Raw genomic sequence first — 24,787 nt, 5'->3', positions numbered from 1 at the left:
CAGACCTGATTGAAATCAGCATTTTTCCAATTGATATATGTTGCAATATGGCACGTCCAATTCAACAGTGTTTTACTCTGTCAAGTAAACGGAAACAAGACTTCACAAGTCGAAAACAGAAACTTAAATTGCAGAAACGTGTGAAATAACAAAACACAGGTTCATTGTCGAAAAACTGTGTACCATTCTAATTTTGAATTTAATTTCATATGCACTTGAAGGAAAATAAACAGCAATTTGTGAGTGTAGTAAACACATTTTCTTATTTTTAGGATTTCCGTAGTTGACTTAAGGTTTTCCCTCATTACAACACACTGATTCTCAAACAACAACAACAACAACAAAAAATACCGTCAGAATACTGTGACATGAGCCCGAGGAAAGATTATGTCTGATGTTGTCTGAGGACCAGCTCCTCTCCAACATTCGTGCGTAACATTCTTGAATACACTGGTCTCTATCAATACTTGCTTTGAGACAATAACATCACGGGAGCCCATAGTAAGTGGGATTGAATTGTTACAGTGTGCTCGAGTATGAAATGTATCCAGTGAGAGATGATTTATTGTTGTGCTGTGATTCATTCGTTCCACCGCAGAGTGCTCTAATTCCCCAGGACCCTTCGTATTTCAAATGGTGAGGATCCTCAACTGGAAAGACTGCCGAGAGCCTAATCCAAATGTAATATGTTAACATATGCGAGCGCCGATCATCTTTTGGACCCACGCTCCCGAGACAAAAGAGAAGAGCAATTCTCCGGTTTGGCTGCGGCACCTGGGAATTGAAATGAGCCACATTGACATAACAGCTCAACAAGCTGCGATATGGTTGTAACATTGGATGAATCCATTCCTGCAATTTTTAACACGTCGTCAACCTCGGAGCGAAAAAAAAAAAATACAGGAGATTGCGACAAAAGCGAGAGCGGTTGGGAGCTATTTCCGGGTTAGTGGTTCAGTCTTTAAAAGCTTTAAATAGCTGGAGAGTTATTACAGTAAAAGTACTTTCGAGTGTCTCTCTTTAATCTCTGACACTGGAAAGCAGCACGGCAGCACATCGTGTGATATACACGGTGCAATACAACGACGATCGCCCATGCGGGTCCTTAGCGTGACGCTGAAACGGCTTCGACCTGCTGAGGGCCGGACTCTACAGGACCTCCGAAGATGCCCAACGCTATTAGCAACAGATCCTTCAAAACCTGCGAGACGGAACGATTTGGCTCTCGCCAAATAGCTCAGGTTTTTACACTTGCTCCTTTTCTCTTGCATCCATGTGGGTATGAGAAACAACTGTTCAGTTAATGTCTTGACGTATTAGTGAATGTAATGCAGTGGCACTGTCAGACATTTTCTCCAGAGTCTGTTTTAGTTTATATGTTGTATGAGACGGCAATGACAAGTCTGTTTCCCAGAATCCATTGCTCCACTGTCCGTCATCAAGACAGAGCCCCGGCCTTATTAATGTAACTCCACACAACAGAAGTCACTATATGCTAATACAGGACTATAAATCATTCTAATTTGATAGTCCCGTGTGGTCGATTTTGATGCGTTGCTAAGCACTTCAGAACACTGCATTAAACTAAGCATGGGAAACACACACACACACACACACACACACACACACACACACACACACACACACACACACACACACACACATACAGTATACAATAACCTAACCCCCCCCCCGCCCCCCACCCCCCAAGCATTTTAAGCAGGCCCCTCCCCCTGTTAAAAGCCACCGTATGCCGCTGACGAATGAGCCGGTCAAGAGAAAACGCCCTTTGGGGTTAATAAGTTATTACTATATAATCGAGCATGTGCAACTCTGCACACCATTCAGTCAATTTCCTCAACTCAGCTGTTGCAATACTGACAGTAAACACCTTGTGACAAATGCACGTTTTCCCCTTTAAGTTTTGGATATTGGGGTGCAGGTAGTTCTAACTTTCTTTTTTAAATTCAAAATAACTTTTGGTATTACGTCTTCAAAAGACACTTTCCAATGAAGTACATTTTTTTATTTTTTTAAATCCAAGCATCAATATTTTAATATTAACAAATGGTCAGATGGCACCACGTCACTTATGTTGGCGCATCCACAGAGAATTATCACCAGACCAATAGGTTTGGTATCTTTCAGTTTATGGGTTTAATATTCTGTCTCCTTTAATACTGTAGATCCGAACGCCCCGTGCTGCAACAGCGGAGCTGATTGTAGCATCTAAGTTGGCACTGTAAATGAAAGCGAGGCTTGTAAACAATCTCTTTGAGTGGCAATGATTAAAAGTCGAAAGTATTAAGTAAGAGTAGTGAGCTGATTCCCGAATGTAAAAACGCAGTTAAAATCTGCTGAAAGCAAATCTAGTCAAATGCCCGCAGACAGAAACGTGCTGTGATGGAAAAGCGCCCCGTATTCACAACTATTGTTGTTTCTCCACGATGGGCAAATAAGTGTTGCCCCTTAATTTGGTTCTGAATGGCTGAGACTGGCGACAAAGCGACAGTACTCGTCCAAATCAAATCTCATGGCTCTACTTTCTGCGTGATTACACAATAACTCTGAGCTGACTGATTGTCTACCTCCAGAAAATGCTGCCAATGTCACTGAATAGAGAATTGTTGGATTGGCGCTGCCCGTTTCTATTCACGGCGGCTGCCACAGCAAAGGGGAGAGCGCTAATGGTGTTGAATAGTAATGGGCGAACCCTCTTAGAGTCGAGCTTGTGAAACACAAGGAAACCTGTGCTGAATGCAACTGCTCAAGAGCACATTATTCCTCCTCTTTTCATGTGTGTAACTGAATCATTTGTGTTTAAGGTAAAATATGAACGTTTCTGTGGATTCCTCTGAAATCTACAAAGATTACGCTCCTATTTTTGAGGGAGATGTGTTTCAAAGTTCCCCTTGTTCTGTCAAATAAAGACGCGGTTATGGGCTCCGAGGCAGCGGCTTTGCCTTTTCTTTCTGACTCGCCACGGACAACCCTCAGTGTTAATGAAAACGTCCAGGCAGCCAGAAATTTTACCACGTTCTGGAACTCATAAATCAAACAATTGTCTACCTCCACCATCAAGGCGAGTGGAAAAGGAAGATAGCGCGAGACCCTTACTTTTTCTTCCCCCCCCCCGTTATCTTCGCAGCCCTTTCCCTTTCCTCAATCTTTTGCTGCTGAATTACTGTCCATTCTTTTTTTCATCTCCCTCCTCGCTGTTTTCAGAAAGAAGGACTTGTGAGGGCCGAAGAGTTATGGATTCACCAATTGCATCTAATGGCTGATTGTCCCCGAGAGGAGAATAAAGAAATAATTTAACATATAAAGCGAAGCAGAGGGGGCACTCGTGCTGTTCGACGATGCTCTGGGGACCGAGGACCAGTGCACTTTTGGCCAGAGATGATAGACTTCATTAGAAATCAACAGCGGAGAACTTTCACGCAGCTTTACTTGTGCCCACAGGGGTTCAGAAAATGTTATTTACTTCATTATTTTACAGACGCTGCTGGCAAAATAATCCCAAAATTGGTGGAAGAGTTTCTCATGAATGCCTGGTGTGTGGCAAAAACAATTAAAAACTATTTACCCACTGTGGGATTAATAAAGTCCACATCTAATCAATTTGCATGTTTAGCGATGAAGCTAGAAGCAGATTGTACGTCTCCGTGGTAGAAAAACGTACCTTAATACGCAGGAATAGTATCCCACGTCGTCCAACTCCGCTGGTCGGAACCATATGGCATCCTCCTCTTTGCTCATCCTCGTGCCGTCGAAACTGATGGGTTCCTCGAAGTCCCCGTGCCCCGCGCTTTTGTACCACATGAGGCTAAGTCCCGTGCTCTGCGCGTGGGTGTAGTTGGCCCGGATATATCCATAGAATAAAGCGCACTTAATCCGTACAGGTTCCCCCAGAAGCACTTTGTATTTCAGGTAGTCCACCGACCAGTCTGTGCAGCCTTCCACTGAAAGAGAAAGAGAAGATAATTTTTTTTTAATAAAAAATGAAATGGGATATTTTCCTTTGCCGCAATCAATCAAGACGTTCTTTTTTTTTCACCCCGCAGGACACATTTTTACAACTTCTCCTATATGTGTTTCACAAGAACACAAAAACCAAGCGGGCCTACATGTGCATGCTTTAAAGATTTGACTTCCGAAAATGAATTAATAGCAAATTAAAAAAAAACAAACAGCGCACGACTAAGTGTATTCATAATGTGTTCATATGCTGCTGAGACAGCACACGTTCCTCCCCGCCTTTACCTCCAAACATCACTGCATTTATATTTAATTTGTGTGTCACCAACTCATACATAAATTGATTTTACCGGCAATAAAGTCTGTATAAGCCACCATCAATATCCGTTTAAATGGCAGTGATGGCACTCAACTACATTTGACCTGAGAAAATTAGAAGCTGCTGTAAGTCTGCATTCATTTCCTGGAGCTATCAGACTAAAGCTCCGGTTTCAAATGCTGTCGTATAAATGGGGGGAATAACTTGTCTCATATTGTGCCAATGCATATGCCAACGCTGAGCAATAGGGGTCTTCCTGTTCAGACATTTAATAAAGCCCACCAGCTGTCAGTCAAAAAAAAAAAAGTTATGAGGATTGTATAATAACTGCATTATTCATGCTCAGAATAGGATGCTCAGACTTATTTTCCATCTTCAGGTGTGTATGAGATTCATGAGAAACAGCAGATATTAAATTCACACTTAATCCTTACCAAGTTCAGTGAAAATATACACACACACACACACACACACACACACACACACACACACACACACACACACACACACACACACACACACACACACACACACACACACACACTATATGAACTCGAGTTGCCGATTGATATTTTCACACATAGTGAGTTGTGTAAAAAGACACAGAGGTACAGAAAGTAACCGTCTGCGTGTCAATCAAAGAAAGCAACACGTTCGGTTGGTACTCGAAAATGGGGTTCACCCGAGAGAAAAAAAAAAAAAAAAGTACTCAGGTGAACTGTGGCCTGTGTCACAAAGCAAGACTACGGTGTTAGCCAGTTAGCGGAGGCTCGGGGTTTCTGGTATCACAAAACTGGCTCGCACCTAACTGGGGAATAGTCACCATGGTAACCTATATTATGTGGCAAACCAGCAGGTTTACTACAGGGGATCAGATCAATGCACGCACATAGCACAATTCAAAATGAAGTCATCTTTTCTACCGGATCCCAACATGGACAAAGATTTACAATAGACAGCGCTCAGACATGAATATACCAACAGCCTGAAGAATGGGATTATAAATTCTAAAGAATTCAATTCCATTTCTGTTATTCTCAACAGTCACAAAGGTCTTTTGGTTTTTGTTTTCTCATCATCTCATCTCAGGAAAACATAAAGTTGACAGAGGTCTTAAAAAAAAATGTCATTGAAGATTCAACAAAACCATACAAACTGGGAAAACTCCATCTGCTGATGAAGATCATGGGATTGGTATGAAAGCTCTAAAACAGCTAGTGTGTGGACTTTGATGACGTTGAACTTGCCTTTTGATTCAGGTCACGGGCACACTATGGAAAAGACTACGGTCGCAGTAACTTTCTCTTTAAAATAGTTTTCTAGCTTTTAAAAGCCGATACCGACAGTAATAATTACCCAGATTGTTCCGTGTCACGTCGTATCTACCGAGCTCGCAGAAGCTTTAGCAGATTTCTTTGTACTGTGAGGAGATAAACCTGCATCCAAACCTTCGCTGCTCTTTTCAGACACTAACAAGCCATTTGTCTTAAATCCCACAAACACAAAAAGGAGCCCACGCTGAATCACAAACAAGCTCTCTACCTGATTCACCTTCCTTTACACATCTCTTCAGTTCCTGTTTCTGACATCCTCTTTTCTATCGCTTCACCTCGCTGCGTCGCTCTTCCTTTAAAAACAGCTGGTGAGCACAGCTGTCTCAGACTCAACAGGCTTCGCTAATTGAGCTTCTATGAAGAAGAAGCAAGTCGCCCTCCAATCAGCGAGGTGTGGTGCGTTAGGCAGTTGTAACTGTGGGAGGACTGGAGGGGTGGGGGGTGGGGGAGGGGTTGTTGCCAGGGAATTGATTAGCCATGCTGATTTATGATACTGTACTGTACGGTGTGGGACTGTAAGGTTCATGCTGTGAATGGCAGCAGCAGCACTGGTGGGTCCTTCACACGCCGGAGAAAATTGAAAAAAAGAAAAAAAAGAAAAGCGTTTCAAGGAGGCAGTGAAAAATGATGGCGACATAATGCCACGCAGAAATATTTCCAGGGGAGCTGCAGTGGAGTTTAACAGCGTGAGATCCATCAGTTGCCTAAAAAGTTGCAGGGAGAGATTTGTGTCAATCCGTCAAAATTGAGTCAAACTCGGTGCATGTGGGCCAGCGCAGAAAAAGCATGCACGGAGAGCGGTTAGGAACGAAGGGCTTTAAGAGTTTAATCTGCACACGCTTGATTGCCTCGCCCGATCGGTGAATCATTTCCGTTCATCAGCTAATTGGTATGCGGTTCAGTAATAGTTCACTTCATCCGTGTTGAGGTTGTTGAAACAGAGTAGGAAACGGAAAACGGGGCAGATTAAAGAAACATGGGCACAGCGATCGCCACAGATGCAAAAATACAACGTACAGCTTTAGAGCGTTAAATGAATTTAAGGTGCCGTTAGTCATTTGACATTTGCCGGTCAGCAGCAGAGCACCTTCCTGATTTCATCGGATCCTAAATCTGCAACGAAAAGTTGCCGTTTTCGTTTGATGAGCCTGCGAACGCTGCGTTCAGATGCACCGCTTTGACATGGCCCACTAAACCTCTTTGATTTTCTCAATTAAATCTGTGTACCTGGGAGCAAGACAATGAAAAATACAACCTAAATTGTACAAAAAGTGCACAGCTAGGAACAAAATGAAGCAAATACAAAACGCTGGAGAAAGGCGCCGTGTGCTCCGCGAGCTGCCCGACAGCACAATCCTTTCATTGTGATTAAGTCTGACTGTTGCTATGGCAACAAAGGGTCTACCCTCGCTTATCGAGAACTCGCTAATTAGTTTGTGGACGATAATAACTTGAAGGCTTAAGGTAAGACAACCGCAGCCAAGATGGTTTCACTTCTAATCATGTGTCCTAATTGAGACGGTGAAGTGTTCTACTCTCACAACTAATACAAAAAAACAAAACACAGCGAGAGGGTGAGAGGTCACACCGGCACGCAGCAGATCCAACGTGGAGGATTAGTTTCGCGGCAGTGGTCGTGAAGTAACAGATTATGTTTCGGATAAGTCTGTCAGGTTCCTAAACACACACACACACACACACACACACACACACACACACACACACACACACACACACACACACACACGGCACGAATGTGCAGAACGGAGACGCCGCACATATGGCGACCGCGTGAAACACAGACACACCGGCAGCTCTGTCCCGGCAGGTTTTTGGAACGTAAACCGAAGTATTGGACGAGTAGAAATTTTGACCTGAATGAAAATGAGTGTGTCGTTGAATGCGTTAGATCGTGACTTTAAAAATCACGTGACTCCCTGATGATTCACGAGGTATTAATGCACGAAGTCAAGTGTTTGTAATGGAACTATTTGACTAAAAGCGTCAAGAGTATTTGGGACACATATGAGAGGACTCTGCTTTCCCTCGAAACCTCACCAGCTGACCACTGAACCGGTCTCTGCCCCTTTCTAATCCCTTCTCCGCCGGCCCAGACAGAAGAGAAAAAGACAAATTTACTCAGCGGTACTTTTAGTTTGGCCGCAGAGACTGGATCTGGTACCAGAAAATACACAGTAAATGCTTCACTGCCAAACATCGAACAGCTTGGCTCTGTCACTGCCTTTCCCATCAGCGCCGCAAAATAAACACTCGGTCCGCTCGTTTTTTTGTTTTTTTTTTAGAGCTGAACATATTCCCTGTGAAAAAAGTCACACAAAATGAGAACGAGGAGACCAAATTGCTTCAAAAGAGTTATTTTGATGTTGTCCCAGTGCCAGAAATGTGCTTCCACAATACAGTACATATTATCATGCCAAATAGTACAAATGTGTCACCAATAGCCGGTTCAGTGAAACATAAAATGACACGCACTTAAATGAGGACACTACAATTACTTTAATAACATGCAGTGTACATCTGATAATAAAGACAAATGGGATAAAAAGCAAAATGACTGATTGATTGCCACTGAAAACATAAATAACATACAACACTGGGTTTGTTCAACAGTGAAATTACTGGCAGATTACAGATTCTCTAAAAGCCCCTAAAGGCATTCAATTACTGCAGTGAGTTTAAAATGTGTCCCCAGTTTAACCGAGAACTAAAAGAAAATAAAAGCAACAGAAATTCTAAATTAATTTCCCTTCAAGGCTGAACTCTAGCCCGACTGTTTCTAAGTTCTCTTTGTATTTCTCTGTAACGCCGCCGCGAGGAGCTTCCCAGCTCGCCAGCGACGTGTTATCTTCCACCTATGCTCAAATTGCCCGTTTCAGACTTTTGACAGAGGGTTATCGTTCATTTCAGTAAGTGAGGGCCGGGATTCCGCCTAATCTGCTGGCAGGAAACAAACATGGTACAGAGCCTGATTGAACTCGATTAACATTTTCCCTGCTCACCAGATTTCCATTCTGCTGGATCTCAATTGGGGAGGGAATTGGCCAATCTGCTGAGTGATAACAACAACTCCGGCGGCTCTTCGGCGGCCGGGGCCGACACGGGCGGCTTTTTGCGGCTGCGCTACGCCCATAAAGTCCCGTGACGCGTAAATAAAAAAAAAAGGAAGCAATCCCTCGGTCGCCGTCTCCGAGTGTGCCGAACAATTCTGTCCGTCAGCTGGGAAAAAAAACAACAACAACAACAACAACAACAACAACAAAAACGGTAACTGGTTACTGTCAGCTGTCGTGTTTTGCCAAATGATCGCAGAGCAAATGTTTACATGTCACTCTGCATGGAAATCAGGATTTAATAGAGCCACGTTCGCTGACACGTCGAAATGGGGTCCTCCAGTCGCATTCTGACTTAACCACGCCATTAAACAAAGACAGGGCCATTTGTCAAGCCTGCCTTGTTTTCACGTCAGTCATATTTGTCTCATTTGTCCAACTGTGTAAAAAGACCGGCGCCCCATTCGTAAAACGTTCCCCATCCGTCTTTTAGGCTCGTAATCAAAACCTGTTCAATGTCAGAGGTAATTGGCTGCATAGATGCATTTTTTTTTTCAAATAAAAATATACTGCATTTGTAAATATCAACACCCAAGGTTTAAATGCAAATTTGAGAGTGTTGCATATTAAAAATCAAGGTTGAGGCAAAGTAGACTTTTACTTATTATACTTTCAACAGCAGATGCGTACGATAATTCAAGGTGTTTTCCTTCTCACTGAAGCACAATTTCCTGTTTTACTTTGACCCTCTCTTTGAAAAATATCACACCGGAAATCAGCCTCAAGGAATTTCCCACTTAACTACAGAAGCAGTTTTTTTTTCTAGATTTAATATGCATCAGAGCATAGCTGCATGGAAACTAATTTGCCATTTTCAGTGGAGCTCCCTCGTATCTAAAATATAAAGCAGGGCATTCTAAAATATATTTTAAGAAATAAACCGTACGTGCAATTGGCTGGAGAAGATGTAGCGCAGATGTGACCTCGATGCCGGTAAACACGCGGGAGAAAAAAACAAAAAACAAGTGTAATTTGGTTTAAAGGGCACCATAATAAAGCTAAACAAATGTTATGTCATCGTGTTCCTTCTCCATTTTACTGTCACATGAGAGTGAGCGTGTGCTCCGTCTGGAGAGGAGGTGATCAGCTCGTAAATTGGGTTACAGGTCTGCTGAGGGGTAATCGTATGCAGATTGAGTCGGGTCACCGCAGAGACTCCGACAAAGTGTCTGTTCTCTCATAAGCACTCAAGGAGATGGTTCACTAGTATTTTTCTCCATAAAAGCCCCGGTGTAATTCAATCAGAAAGGCGTGCATACATTAGGCTGACTGAATAAACACGCGAAAGTCTGGCCTCGCCTTTACACGCGCGGGCGAGTCTGTGTGGCAACGCGACATCAACCTTTACTTGCCCTCGAGGGGCGTAGTGTCTTAGCTGGACTGGCGCCAGGATCCCTAAAGGAACTTATCAACTTCACAGCCGCTTTTGCAGAGGGAGGCGGGGAGGGAGGGAGGCACGGGGGAGGGAGAGCGAGAGATGTCTTGAAATCTTGACCTGCCATTTTCCACCTTGTGAAAACGCTGTCGCAGCAGAGTGGGTCTCAATTAAGAGGAAAATAGCTCTGATGTGTGGGAAAGGTAACCTCTCGGCTGCCAGCGTGCGAGGGGAAGATTACCTGCATGATTGAAGTACCTCCAGCAGGTTGAAAAAGAGAATGAGTCATCAGCCAATAAAGCAATCAGCTGTGGCCTTCTGCACGTGAGAGCACACACGCACACGCACACACACACACACACACACACACACACACACACACACACACACACACACACACACACCGCAGAATCTCTGGAACAATAAGCAGACTCGGGCATAGCGTGTGAAGAAAACACTGATAAAATTGGAGGAGGAAAATGAAGGGCCGTCTACTGCCGGTGTAATGGCGGTGCAACAATAAGGAAGCGCAAATGCTAAAATGACCCCAGTTATGGGCCATATGGTGACATAAAGGATAATCTATAACCACCTGGGTGTGAACAGCGCTCTGTGAACATACCGAGAGGCAGCGCGGGGGGAGGGGGGGGGGGGAAGTTAAAGGAATAGTTCCACTTTTTTGTGACAGATGCATCTGAAAAAGCTCCGTGCCATGTCTGTGTGCTAAAAATCAAGGAGTGGCTAAATTTAGCAGACAAATGTACGCGTGCAAATATTTTCAGCACTTTAGAGGTTTCGATCAGGGGTGCCCAAATTCTTCCCTGCGAAGGGCTAAGAATTAATCTGGATGGAGGGCAGAGGGCCAAAAATAAATGTTCATGTTATGTGAAATTACATTTCATCAAAAAGGGCAAGTCGAGTCAAGTTTCCTCCTTTCCACCTTCCACTTCCCGAAAAGTTACATTTCAAGTAAAATAAACTCCTACGCAGCATAATTCTGTCTTCCTCTGAGAAATTACAGAAAAAAGCTGAGATTTAATGTCGATGAAAAGATTGATATTTTTGCAGGGTGACTCCAGCTGCCCAGCTTATTAAATGATTGCAGTGACATTTACCTCCCATCCTCCTCACCGTTCCTCACCAGCAGATAAAACATCTCTCTCCGTCTCGCCCGTACTTTACTGTCATGACACTTCATCTTCATTTGTCATTTGTCTCTCCTCCCAACTCCCTCTCTTCCTTGACAGCCACCGGGGCTGTTATTTATATGCAAATACTCGTATGTGATTGGTAAAAAAAAAAAAAAAAAAAAAAAATCAGTTTTTCTTCCTATCGCAAAATAAACATTGCCCTCAATCTTGCAGACTTTCCCTTTTTTTTGCATCTGATTCGGCTCCGCTCGTTGGACGCGGCCTCTGGAGAGAGCGGCGCCTGCTGTCTCCAATCACGGGTTAAATGCTGATGGGGACAGGAAGCGCGGGGAGGCAGCTGATGGGAAAAAGGGGACGGTGCCGAGTTCGCCGGGGTGGACCGCTCGGAGTGAAGAGAATACCGAGAGAGATGCAGCGGAAAATAAACACACGCCAGTAAAGGTGGTTTGGCAAAAAAAAAAACGACTCGGGTATCGTTGCAGTTTACGGAGGCAGCACGCGTCTGCACGTGTGGACCAACAAACAGATATGAACCGTCCAGTTAACACGTGCAAAGTTCTTCATTGCAAACTAAGCCGGTCTGCAGTTATCAAGTTATTAGCGGCACCGGTCACAGTGGCTGATATTTGTGATATTTGCATGTGCAAAGCTAGTTATGGGTCGATGACACTTCAAGCTTTGACTCGCTATTTGAAATGCATTGCAGCTGCAAAGTTCTGCACATGGGGTGATCCAGTGAGAGACCACTTCAGTGCTGATTCCTGCAGGACACTTTACAGACATTATCTCTGTCAGACTGGGCAGCGCTCCTGTCTTTGTTCAAATACGATCACTGCTCCTGCTAACCAGCCAAAATATGTTCATTTAAAAAGGAGAAGCGCAAAACCACATGTCGTGATGGGGGCTGTTTATCGGGAAAGACCTCAAGCTCTCATCGAGTGGTTATCGACTGAATCCCTGGAAAGAGCACAAAAAAACCCCAACAACATTAAGTGACAAAAAAAAAATAGCCGATACATGTTGTACAGATTTCCTTTTCTTTAGGGCACTACGGGGATGCAGTATTGCAGGTAAACTCCTGACTCCGTAAGAAGCGGAACTGCAGAGCACATTACTCTTCAAAGCAGTATGTAAATCAGCCTGTTTAACTCTACAGAGGTGATTACGCCTGTTTTCCCTTTCATGCTCGATAGTATACAGGTTTATAAGGAAAAATCCATCATTGTCCAACCATTGTATACACCCAAATGTGACTAAGTGTCTCATCGTCCCCATCACATAATTTCAGCATCCACTTCCACTCTGACTCTAAAGGAGGTGATTATGTCTCCCAAACAGCGCTTTGATACTCCCGGGGAACCGAGCTACGAAAACGGACTCGTATCCATGTTTACTCCAAGTTTTGCCTATTTCACGGGTACATTTGAGAAAGCAGCAGATGCAAAAAGGGATCCTGTTGTGGCTCCTCCAGAGAGAGCACTATATAATCAGAAAATCACCCTTCTGTTCCCCACGGCGCGAGCACCCCTCTCATCTAACGGTCTTGGGAAAGGTGTCGAGATACACAATACAAACAATACTGACTCCTGAAAAAAAAAATACTGCATTGCAGACATGCCTGCGCACATAGGACGAGAGTGTGGATGAGACTTTTTTTTTTTTTTTTTTTCTCAAAACATTCTCACCCACCCACACAGGTACAAAATACACGGAGAGAACACACACACACACACACACACGAAGAGCGGGCCACACAATCCGCGCTGCCTCCGCTGGCAGCCCTGTCAGCCTGTTATTCGGTGCTGTATCATGGCGGTGTGGGTGCGCTAAGCCGGTGACTCAGACCCTCGCCGGTCCACTACAGACACCGACACACCATTTGGGCGTTGTGCTCCGGTGCCCCCGCGAAATGAGCGTTGGTGAAAATAGAGCGTGCCCAGATGGATAGGGAGCCTTGTCACATCAGCCTCTGCGCCAGCCGTCTGTGAAATGATAAGATGGCGAGAGTATGTAACAAAGCAAGCAAGTGGGTGCCGTCCTGATGAGCGCCGGCGTCAGCTCTCATACGTCAACTCTGACCTTATTTTTTGTCTCTCATTTTTTCCCACACTGTTAACTACAAGAGCATCATCTCTTGCTCTCTCCTCCCCCCCTCCCCCTCCGCCTTTGTACGCTCCCTCTCCTCCTCCGTCTCGGCGTTTTACCCTTCCCCTATCTCCGAGCTATTCAATTCTTCAACACAAGAGCGGGAGGGTGAGGGCGAGGGGAGGTTGCGCCGGCAGTTCAAAGACAAAGGAGGGAAATTATGATTGAGAAATTATCCGAAGCTTCAGGTCAGCAAGGACACTAATGTCCCCCAAAAAGTCACACGAGTAAGGGCGTCCGGGCTGTAAATCACCGGAGGCAATCGCCGATAATTCAGCAGCAGTGGACGCTGACTCAGTTTCATGACAGATATGTCTTCAAGGTCGAGTGTGTTCGGAAACTCACGAATATTGAAAGGTATTCAAAGGTGAGCCGGAGGAGCAGCAGAATTAACCGTTTCTGCCGAGCACATTTGCAGATACATAAAACCACAACGGCAAAAAACTGCATGCTTACATTCACACACACGCACACACACACACACACACACACACACACACACACACACACACACACACACACACACACACACACACACACACACACACACACACACACACAAAACGGCACGCAACTGCATCCACACACACATCCGCAGGCAGACGGGGATCCAGGGAAACCTAGTGGCCTGGAACAAGAGTAGAGCCAGAGCGTCCCATTAGAGGACATTACTGTCAAACACTGGAACAAAAACTACCTGCTGTACACTGATTACCAACCCACCTCCCGCTACAATTCAATTACAAACTGGATAATATGATGCACTGCGCTCATTCTCGGTGACAGTGCTCAGCCCGTGACATGGGGAAGTGATGACAGCTGGGAGAGATGTTTCCTGAAAATGCCGATGCCTGTTTTTTTTGTTTTTTCCACATTTCTGCATCGGAGGTGATATTTTTGGCTCGACTTTGCTGGCACGTCCATTGATTTAATTGCATTTTTTTTTTCGGATGGGAGAGGACGGTCTCAGCCTGAGAGACTTACACTATGCAGATGTCGCAGGTAAATAGTAAAATCTGCTTTTTTGGTTGCTTTTGATACTTTTCAAAGTTGGAGCAGGGCCAAGTTTGACTTTCTTCTTCTGAAGAAAATAAAATGGATCATTCAGTCATCATTGACAGCCTTGGGACTTCAAAGCGATCCATCCTGCCCACTAAATCCATCACATAAAAGGTGTGAGAGTTTTTATAAGTTATTATTAGGGCAATGGAGGGACCATTTTCAAAATCTAAATGTCAGAGCTCTGGGACTATTCAGGCACTTTATTGAAGAAGATTTGAAGGTCTTGCAGGTCGTGGCTGGATATTGATGCATGGTGTTGAGCAGAAGAAGAACATTCTCATTGGTACTCCTTCCCCAAGCCAAGACTTGAAGTTATCAATAACAAGAGGAACTGATCAATCTAAACTCGTGGAGCAAAAGACATACTGCGACTGTGTCAAGCATTTTAAGTTCTCTCCAGACTGAAGATGACTCGTTCACACTGCCAGCCCGAATCCGATTTTTGTCAAGTCTTGATTCTGTGAGGGTGATTTAAAAAAAAAAAAAAATGTAAAGTCTGAACAGCAAAAAAAAACAGATGAAGTGCGATTTTTGCAACCCGGATCCAAAACGCAGTTCTTGCATCACTTGCAATGAGACACACGGTGACAATATCCTTTTCAGAGAGACAGAGTGAGCAGAATCTGTGTTACCACTAGCAGAGCGCTTTTAGAAAGTACAGACTTCCACGCTGTAGAGGACAACGTTAACAGCAGTCCACAAACAGAAGCCAAAAATCAACTGTCTGATGCCGCTTCCGTGCCGGCAGCTTCCCTGTTGGAAACCAGCGTGGTTGCCAGAGCAACCCATGCGGATAGGCTAGCGATGATCCAATCTGATCCGCTCACTGCAATTAACAGTGCGGAAAGTCAGTCCTAAAGATCTGATTTGAGAAAAAAAAACAAAAAACCATCCGATTTGCCTGCAGTCTGAACACAACCTAACCGTCTACAACAAGCCGCTTTAAATCCATTTTACCTTTGGGAGCTCCTAACGTTGCAACTCCAATTATAGTGCAGACTGTGGAAGAAAGCAAGTCTCGAAAAATCACTTATTAATACTGTAAATCTAGGGGAGACAAGGGAGTCATTTATTAAAGCAGTCAAACTGCAAGCCTTCAGATAACGAATTATTAAAAGCTGGTCTACTGTAAGTGTAAGCGGTTCCAAAAAGTCTCCGAATGACCATCCCAAAGCAAGTAAAGCAGAGGAGAACAGATTTTTCATTTCAGTGGTTTTCCCTCCTGTCATTAATAAATAAATAAAAATGAATGCAAGTTCTAAATGAATAACATTAAAACAGTGCAAACAGGGAGTGCTTGTATTTAGGTCAGAAACACTTTCAACTATGAAAGTAATTAAATAAGAGATGAACACTAGCCCAATCTGGTCATTTTGAGCTACTTTTTTTGTGTGTTTTTGTTATATAACCACACAGGCATACTTTAAGCCACACACACACACACACACACACACACACACACACACACACACACACACACACACACACACACACACACACACACACACACACACACACACACACACACACACACACACACACACACACACACACAAACAGGGCTATATGCTCCACTCATTACACACATAAAAAAAACTCTCTCAACACACAAACTGCAATTCCCTTATCCCTCAGCCAAGCGGCTGATAACAAGCAGTTCATTTTCCTGATTCAAAATAAGCCATCCTGTTCTGCTCCAATTAGAAGCTTAGTATAAGAATTCCATTACCGTGTGCTGCACCCCATCTTCTCCCTGCAAATGCACCCACAGTTCAGGCACGGGGAGTGCAGGAGTGGAGCAATTGGGGGTGGAGGGGTGGGGGCAGGGGGGTGGGGGTGAGCAGCTGTGGGTGCTGAGGTGCATAACAGTTTAAAAAATGTATTCATGCACAGTGTCAGCAAATTAGAGCCTTAATGCAAATTGAATTTACAATAAATCCACCTGGAGCTGCCACAGAAGAAGAAGAAGGGGAAAAAAAAGGAAAGAAGACGCAGAGAAGGGGAAAAAAAAAAAAAAAGCCAAGGAAATGAAAATGGAGATCCTGGCACTATGAGCATACATTTGCATATACATAATTAATTAAACCGGGGTTCACTGCTTTAGATGGATGACCGTCTGAGGGGAAACCGGGGAGCTACTGAAAGTAGAGCAGCGCTAAAAAAGGTTAAAGAAAAGGTGATTCTTATTTCAGGAAAGGAGCGAGTCGCTGAAATTCAACTCACTGACTCGTCGTTGTATGTTTATGCATACACAGTGTTCTGCGTTATATGGACTTCATGTTAAAAGACAAAGGGATGGATGCCAATTAGCACCGGGGGGGGGGGGGGGGGGGGGGGGGGGGGGGGGGGGGGGGGGGGGGGGGGGGGGGGGGGGGGGGGGGGGGGGGGGGGGGGGGGGGGGGGGGGGGGGGGGGGGGGGGGGGGGGGGGGGGGGGGGGGGGGGGGGGGGGGGGGGGGGGGGGGGGGGGGGGGGGGGGGGGGGGGGGGGGGGGGGGGGGGGGGGGGGGGGGGGGGGGGGGGGGGGGGGGGGGGGGGGGGGGGGGGGGGGGGGGGGGGGGGGGGGGGGGGGGGGGGGGGGGGGGGGGGGGGGGGGGGGGGGGGGGGGGGGGGGGGGGGGGGGGGGGGGGGGGGGGGGGGGGGGGGGGGGGGGGGGGGGGGGGGGGGGGGGGGGGGGGGGGGGGGGCGCTCGGTTAACTTGACAACTTCAAAACAAAACCCCAAAATAATATACAGCCTCCCAGTGAAAGGCTTGGTGGGCTTGTTCTTGAGAACCACAAGTTTGAGTGAGCTAACAATGGGTAATCCAATAGAAACAAAATGACTGCAGAGGTGGTTCGGTACTCTAAATTAATGCAATTGTTCCTCGGCGGTTCAGACTGGCTCTTTCATTTGGTAAGTGCTCCCACTTTAGCTGCTGAATGTGGGCACGCTGAGAAGTGAGGCTTTTGAAGGTGTCACCAGCTTCCGGAAAAAACAAACAAAAGAAGGATTACTTTTTCACAATTCCTCCAAATATACCGGTTTACAATGTGTGTACGGCTGCAGTCCAACATGAGAGGAAGAAGAAATAAGGCTGCCCAGAGTGTGTATCCTAACTTCTTGTTTATCGTGTTGAACGCCCTGTTCCCAGTTAGACTACTTAATGACAGAAACTCAATGAATGAACAGTGAAGTGATGGCTGACGCTGTGGACCTTTGGGACTGACTGTGCATTTCTCATATCGAGGTGGACACCCAAACTTTCTGCTAATATTCTGCCTCCTGTTTGTTGGAGTGTGGACTATGAATCCAGTCGATGCTTGAACACAGCACATTTAACTTCACTCCGAAAGGAGTTTTTCATTTACTTTGAAAACGGTTCAATCCTGAGTCTTCAGGCAGCTTTTGTGTTTTGTTGTTGTTGTTGTTGTTGTTTTTTAAAAGGGAAATTGCACTCACTGCGTTCACTCTAAGTGTTATCCAATGAATGACTGAGAGTCCGTGTCATTCCTCCTGAAAGCAGTAAAAACAACCAATGATGACAAGGATGTCGGACATAAAAAAAAAAACGGAAATCGGATTGTTGCATGGACATCTTCCGACCTTGCTGTAAACAAAGTACTTGTACGTACAAGAAACATGCGAGGGGACATTACACTGTCCTTCTGCAGCTAATAAAGCAATATTTGTAAAGCAAAAACATTCAAAGTTTAGTTACTTGGACATGGACCGCTTCCTTCTCCCCCCCACACAGACTCCTTCAACAGATGTCGTCTGAAAGGGCTCGAGGTCGGAGTAAAACAACTCCAACCGCAGTATATCTGTGCGGTAGCTGCACTGGATAGAAAGCAGTGGCTCGGATATTGATCAAATGCTAAGACTGCTGCTCTACTATATCAATCAAAGCAAACCAGCCCTGCTGTTAAGCCATCAGCTCTAAAGTATGCCTACCTAGATCGCAAATGCAACACATTTCAGTCATTTCTGATATCACCGTCAATATGAAGAGTCCTTTTTTTTTTTTTTTTTACTTCTTTTTTAATCTGCTTTTGTTTCATTCATCCTCCCTTGACTTTCTCTCTGGCAGTAATCAAGGGAAATCAAGGAGCCAGTGCCCTTGGCTGGATTCAAGACAAAAAAAACACACACGATAAAGACTTTGGGTTGTCAAAAAAAAAAGCTATGAAATAACCTCATTCCCATAATTAGATGAAAAGAATGTTATAAAAAAATTAATTGGATTTTTTCTTAAGTTAAATGGTTAAAAAGGTCTGAGGCTGTCATTGTTGGGTTTTGACAAAGAATCACCTGCTCAAGGTTTTGACAGAGAAACAAATGATTTCATAAATCGTACTCACTGAGTGTCGGGATCCGAGTCTCATCTGGAAACTCGTACGCGTAAATACACGTTGACTAATAAAACACCTGGCAAAGTGTTTTAAAATGTTATGTAATCAGGAACTTCTGAAAGGATTACAACCTTGTAAGGCAAAGCAATGAGACTGAGATGACTTCAGATATCAGTCATGACATCGTTACTTTTTTCTGTCTTTCCAGTCTGAGTCTGAAGTCAGCGCAAATGAAACGTGGTAGACAAGTTGTCATTCACCTCTTCCCTATGCAGAAAAAAAAATTACAACGTGAAACGAAGCACTAGTATTTTCATAAAGAGACTGTCTTCTTGGTTTTAGAGTATACCAAGTTGAAAACCCTGTCGCATTTGTCCGAAGGTCGCTTGTTTTTCTGCTGTTTTTCTGTTGTGGGACAGTTAAAAAAGAAAAAGAAAAAGAAAAAAAGACTATTTCAACCAAATGATTGTGAGCTTAGCCTCGGTGTCCCTGAACAAGACACACGGCTGATGTTCTGTAGCCAACCCTGACATCTGACCTCTCTTTGGACGGGAAGCAAGCAAATCCAGAACTTCATTGGAATGATGTATGAAACCGCAATCCTGATAAGATAAGAAGTAAATATCAAGAGTTTGTTATTTGACAAAAGACCCGAGTCTTCTCTCATTCCTCGTTTCCTTCTATTTCTCTCTGCCGTCTTTGCTCAGCAGCACATTATCTAATAAAGCAGAAATGCCATAAAAATAACCTTAAAAACCCTTCAGCCTGCCAAATTCTGACACCGGGCCCAATTGAGATGCCATCATAAATCCTGAAGTCTGTGATTCTTTTATAGACAGTATGGGAAGAGGTGAGGTAAATGGATGAGAGAGACGGTTGCCAGTAATGTATAAAAGAGGGAGGAAAAAGGGGAGAAGAGGAAAGAGAGAGGGAGATGGGAGAGCGAGTGTAGACGGGGGAAGAGGGGAGGAGGGGGGGAAGCAGAGACAGATGAAAACAGACTCAAACACAGGCTGAGAGCCCATCTCTGAACTGCGTGCATATTAATGCAGCACTGCGGAAATCCATCCAGCCAGGCAGCAGCCAAGGTCACTGGAGATTACCAGGACCATGACTAAATAAGCTGGCCGATGATTACCGGGAGCATCCTCCTCTCCTCTCCTCTCCTCTCCGCATCAGCCCCTCGCGCTCGCACACGCGTCCGGCCTCGATCCGACGGCCGGTCGCTAATAAAACAACAAGTTGCCTCTTTCTCGGTGATCCGCCAAAGAGTGGAAGGCAGGCTGAATACATGAATTTTGATCGTGGTGCACATAACACTGGGGGTTGTGATGATGTAACAGGAACAGGGTTTCTTGCCTCTCTCCCTCCCTCCCGCATTCCCCTTCCCAGCAGAGGGTGGGTGGGGATGACAGAAAGGAAGGAGAGACGGAGCTGGTGGCACTGAGGGGTTGGTGTCATCTGATTACTTTCGCCACCGATCGTAGACGGAGCTTCTGTCGTCCCCCCCCCCCCCAGCCCCGCTCCATCACCTCCATTAAACCAGCTGTGTCGTTAATGAGCTATTTTAGGCAAACGCGTCACACGTTAGCGCTCGCCCTGCGCGCTCATCCGGGCGGACAGGTTAGGATTACACACATATACCATAAAGCATTCTGGGTAAAGAAGTGCCGGTAAGGTAGGTAGGTAGGTATTTTACTTTATTAATCCCCGAGGGGAATTTTTTTTAACAGAAGACGCTCGACGCAATGTGTGTTTACACACTTGCTCGCGCACCTGATCTACTCGCACACGGACGCCGTGATTGGAGTGGTGCTATAAAACTGCAAAATAGGCACACGGGCGCGCACGCGCACACACACACACACACACACACACACACACACACACACACACACACACACACACACACACACACACACACACACACACACACACGCACGGGCAGAGTTTTTTTTTTCCAGACATCCTCGGCGCACGATTCCCCTTCGATTAACAACCAAAGTTTCCTGCTGAGTCGGAATATACGGCCCCCTCGCTGAGCGACTACTACACAATCGATGCTACACTTTGATGATCTTCTAATGAAGGCAGTAAACATGCAGATTAGAGACTGTCAGTAGCCTTTTTCCTCCCTCCCGCTTTATCTACTATCCACGAAGCCCTCGAGAATAACAGATCCCACGATAAATGGCACGATTTTGTCAAAGTACCGAAAAACTTGTTTTTTTTTGCTTATTCATCTTGCGTAATATTACGCCGGAACCAACAGAAAGCCATGACAAACTGGTTACCGTATCAATACACTGGCTCAGGACCTTGAGTGTCTATTAATAATAACACATTTACCTTGAATTGACCGAAAATCTGCTGCACGTGTGTACGATTTTTCAGCACTTTAAAAAAAGTCTGAATTTAACAACAATGATTTTTGAACACTGCACATGTGCAGTGGGGGGGGGGGTAATGCATTGTTGGCAAAAGTGAAAGGTCCTCTGTGACATGGTGTGTATTTAATAAGAGTTTATCAATTGTTAAGCTAATGTCCGTGTGCAAGGTTGACCTTTGTGTGGCTCCTTCCAGGCTGCAGGGATTCATTTGTTACCTCTCTACTCTACAGTATAGGCACTTAAGTAGAAAACCACTGCTACAGTAGCATCACTGCTGTGGCTTCTGTAACCCACCGGTCACATTTTCGGCTCAAGATGCCGGCAGGAATTTTCCATGCATTGGATGACTTGATTTATTGAATTTAAATTTAGCATCGCACCATTTTTTTCCTCAAATAGGTTTCCCACTGGGGAATGATAACTGTAATGAGATCCTCCAGTACAATTCAATTTCATTTCTTATCCTATGAACCTTGTAAACAGCTTCTCAGATCAACACATTGACAAGTTGAGCCGGTAGTAATGACTTCTCTTTTTTTTTTTTTTTTATTGGAATTAATCTGTCTCGCAGAATGTTGGAGGAGATAATTAACTAGTGCTTTCATCTTCATTTTAACTGGCATGTTCATTAACGGATTTGCCGTATCCGGTAAGAAAAGACACCTAATGTTTCTGTTAATGAAAATAAACAAATAAATGACTTGGACCAGAGACAATCAAGCTGAGGCAAGGCTTTGGCGGTGTGACAGGCTTCAAGGCACGTGGAGCCCGCTTCGTTCGCCGGAATAGGGAAATCACGTAAGGATCATGCGGGCGGCACGGATGTAACGATCATGATAATGTCAACTGGCAAATAGTAAAATGAACAGGTCTCCAGTGCCATCGCCGAGGTATCAAATCGTCTCCATTATTTCCTACACGTTTTGACGTGGCATGATAAGCACAAAATTATTGCTTTGCGCAGCATTGTGTGAAGAGGTCACTCGCCGTGTCTTACAAAGCAAAAAACGCCTCACTATTTCAGGGAAAAACAGAAACCACACTTCTGCATTTAATATTCCCGAGAGAAGATTTATAACCAGGGAAAAGACAGGACTCTTTGGGACTGAAATACACCTGAAAAAAAAAAAAAAGTCAGACTGCCACTATGTCACAGCTTCTCAGATGGCTTATATCCCGTTGGTTCTTGCCCAAAACTCAATTTTGGGAAATGCAGCCCAGCTGTCGAAGATGCTTCATCTTTTTTTTTTTTTTTATCAAGAGAGCGGATATATTCTAAGAAGGGAGAACGTATGTCCCCGTCTATTCTGCGAGTAGCTTCTACACCTCTGTTCAGACACCCGTAATGGTGTCTGAAACATCATATTAAGGTAATAAGAATAGTTATATGGCCGGATAAATAGCAGGGCACCAATTTGAACCCCCACCCTCCCCCAAAAGAAACAAATAAATAATAACAGCACAGACTGAGGCTCCTCGTTCAGTGTCTTCGCCTTCAAATTGTAAAATGTAGTTGTTCCCACAGATAAATGTAGTTTCTCTTCCTGCTGCAAGAGGACACTCTTCACTACGGTTTACGGTAAACGGGCTCCTCTCGTCACAAAAGCTCAGAATATGCTTGTAAATGAAATGCAAAAAAAAAAAAAAAAAAAAAAAAAGCTGGTGATTATGCACTACAGTCTCTTCGGAAGAAGTAGAACTGCAGATTTGTTTGGGCTCTGCAAGTAATATTCTGATTCTTCTATTTTAAACATTTAAGTATTTTGAGGAAAAAAATAGCACTAAGCCCTGTCGGTGGCTTAAAATGAAAACATTTAAAGCTTCTTCTTCCCTTTAAAGTAAAGCTGGTGTTGTTATATATTTTTCTCATTATCAACAACACGCACATGTCCCTGCCTTCCCATCCTTGTCTGCGGCACGTACACCCACCTGTATACTGAAGGTCGTGTAGCTCACAAATAAACAGTATTTTAATAGTATTTGATTACATTTTTAAGGGGTGAGTGCTTTCCTGAAACTGGTGGGCACTGAAGTTGCAGTAAATATCACCGGGGACTATTTTAAGCGGAGGATTCATTCATATTTGGTTCTATAGCTGGCGTTAACAGCAACCTCTGCTTGGGTGAGAGATTGAATCAAAACTAAAATCCAGTTCCTGTGGTCATTGTAATGCAGCAACATGTCACCCAGTGGACTGACATGCCTCACTGATGTGCATTTAATCGTTTTTAGAGCTGTGTGGGACAGAGGAACGTGCTATAACAGGATATACAGCGAACAACAGCACAGCCATTAACATGTATTCCTGAAAGGGATTCTGCCTGGCCTAAAGTGCTCATCAAAATGAGCTATTTTTACAGTTTACGCATGATGAAACCCTCCACACAGCCACTCCTCCGATGCAAAATGTACAGCAGCTAGTCTCAGCCACTTCATTACGAGTGTGACATTAAACACTATATTTGCATTTTACCTTTCCCAGCATGATCTTCGTACGAACAGAAAAAAAAGTTTGTGTACTGCTTGGTAGGTTTCCCTGTCACACTTTCAGATAGCTTCTCATACAAAGGCACTCTGGGATACTGGCTTATCGCCTCCTGTCTCATCCTCCTCCTCCTCCTCCTCCCCTCTCTTCCTCTCTCCCTTCCCTTCAATCCCTCTCCTCTTTTGACTCCCCTTGCGTCCCTCCCTCCTCTCATTGCTCGAGCTGAACACGGTATTTGCATATCAGTCGCTGAGGAGCTGTTTCTCTGGTGGCAGTGGTTGTCGCCCTAGAGTATTCTTGTCTGGCATCACAACACAACTCGGAGATCAGAGAGCCGAGCACTGTGCCTCTTAATGGGAAGATCTCCCCCCACAGGCTCCTCTACCGCATGCATTCTCCCCTGCTTTCATTTAATCCTCTCTCTTCTGCCTGCTCCTCTTATTTTTTCCCCTCTTCTGCTCTTTTCCTCCAATGTGCTTTTTTCCTCTTCCTTCCGCTCTCCCCTTCTGCAATCCTCTCTCTGGCTTTTCTTATCCTCCTCTGTCCTCTTCGTCTCTCTGAATACTCTCTTAACTTTTATTTCCCCCCCCCCCCCCTCTCTTTCTCTTTTTCTGCTCTCTTCCTCTCGTGTGCTTGTTTTGAACGCACCAGAACCAGGACATGGGTCTCTAGGGGTGCCGGGGCTTCTTATATAACAGAATAAAAAATTCACACTTTGCATGTTCTTATTATGGAGAAGAAGAAGAAGAAGAAGAAGAAGAAGAAGAAGAAGAAGAAGAAGAAAGAGGGAGGGGAAATGTGGTTGGTGGGGGCTGCAACCACAAATTAAAAATAGCTTAGGAGTGTGGAGAAGTTGGGGGGGGGGGGGCGAAAAAAATACAAGTACAAAACAGCCTTCAGTGCCATTTTGGCAGCTGGGCTGCTGAATCCTGCCACCGCGCAATCAAAAACAGGCTAGCCGGCTTCTGAAATACAGTACAGGGGCGACGAAATGCTGCACGATTCCTCCTCACGCCTACCACTACATCTACAGCGCACGCTCGTTTCTTCCAGATATTACTTCTCCGATGGAAGTTTCCTCGTGAAAAA

At 44.8% G+C, this 24,787-nt stretch overlaps 1 protein-coding gene across 3 annotated transcripts in view; it reads right to left on the bottom strand.

The window, feature by feature from the left end:
* LOC138620753 (interleukin-1 receptor accessory protein-like 1) overlaps nucleotides 1–24,787 on the bottom strand; it is a 229,325-nt gene that overhangs the window by 148,732 nt on the left and 55,806 nt on the right. For all 3 annotated transcript variants that reach the window (XM_069698220.1, XM_069698219.1, XM_069698221.1), the window contains exon 3: nucleotides 3,683–3,962. In XM_069698220.1, coding sequence (XP_069554321.1) covers nucleotides 3,683–3,962 — 280 coding nt within the window. The remainder of the gene's footprint in view (nucleotides 1–3,682; nucleotides 3,963–24,787) is intronic.

This window comes from Brachyistius frenatus, unplaced genomic scaffold (genome assembly GCF_029030835.1).
Source record: "Brachyistius frenatus isolate BFR_SWC_R1_liver_20210118 unplaced genomic scaffold, ASM2903083v1 Contig_26, whole genome shotgun sequence".
Classification (NCBI taxonomy): Eukaryota; Metazoa; Chordata; class Actinopteri; family Embiotocidae; genus Brachyistius; species Brachyistius frenatus.
Note: the sequence above shows the minus strand (reverse complement) of the source record. Positions and strands in the feature narration are given on the sequence as shown.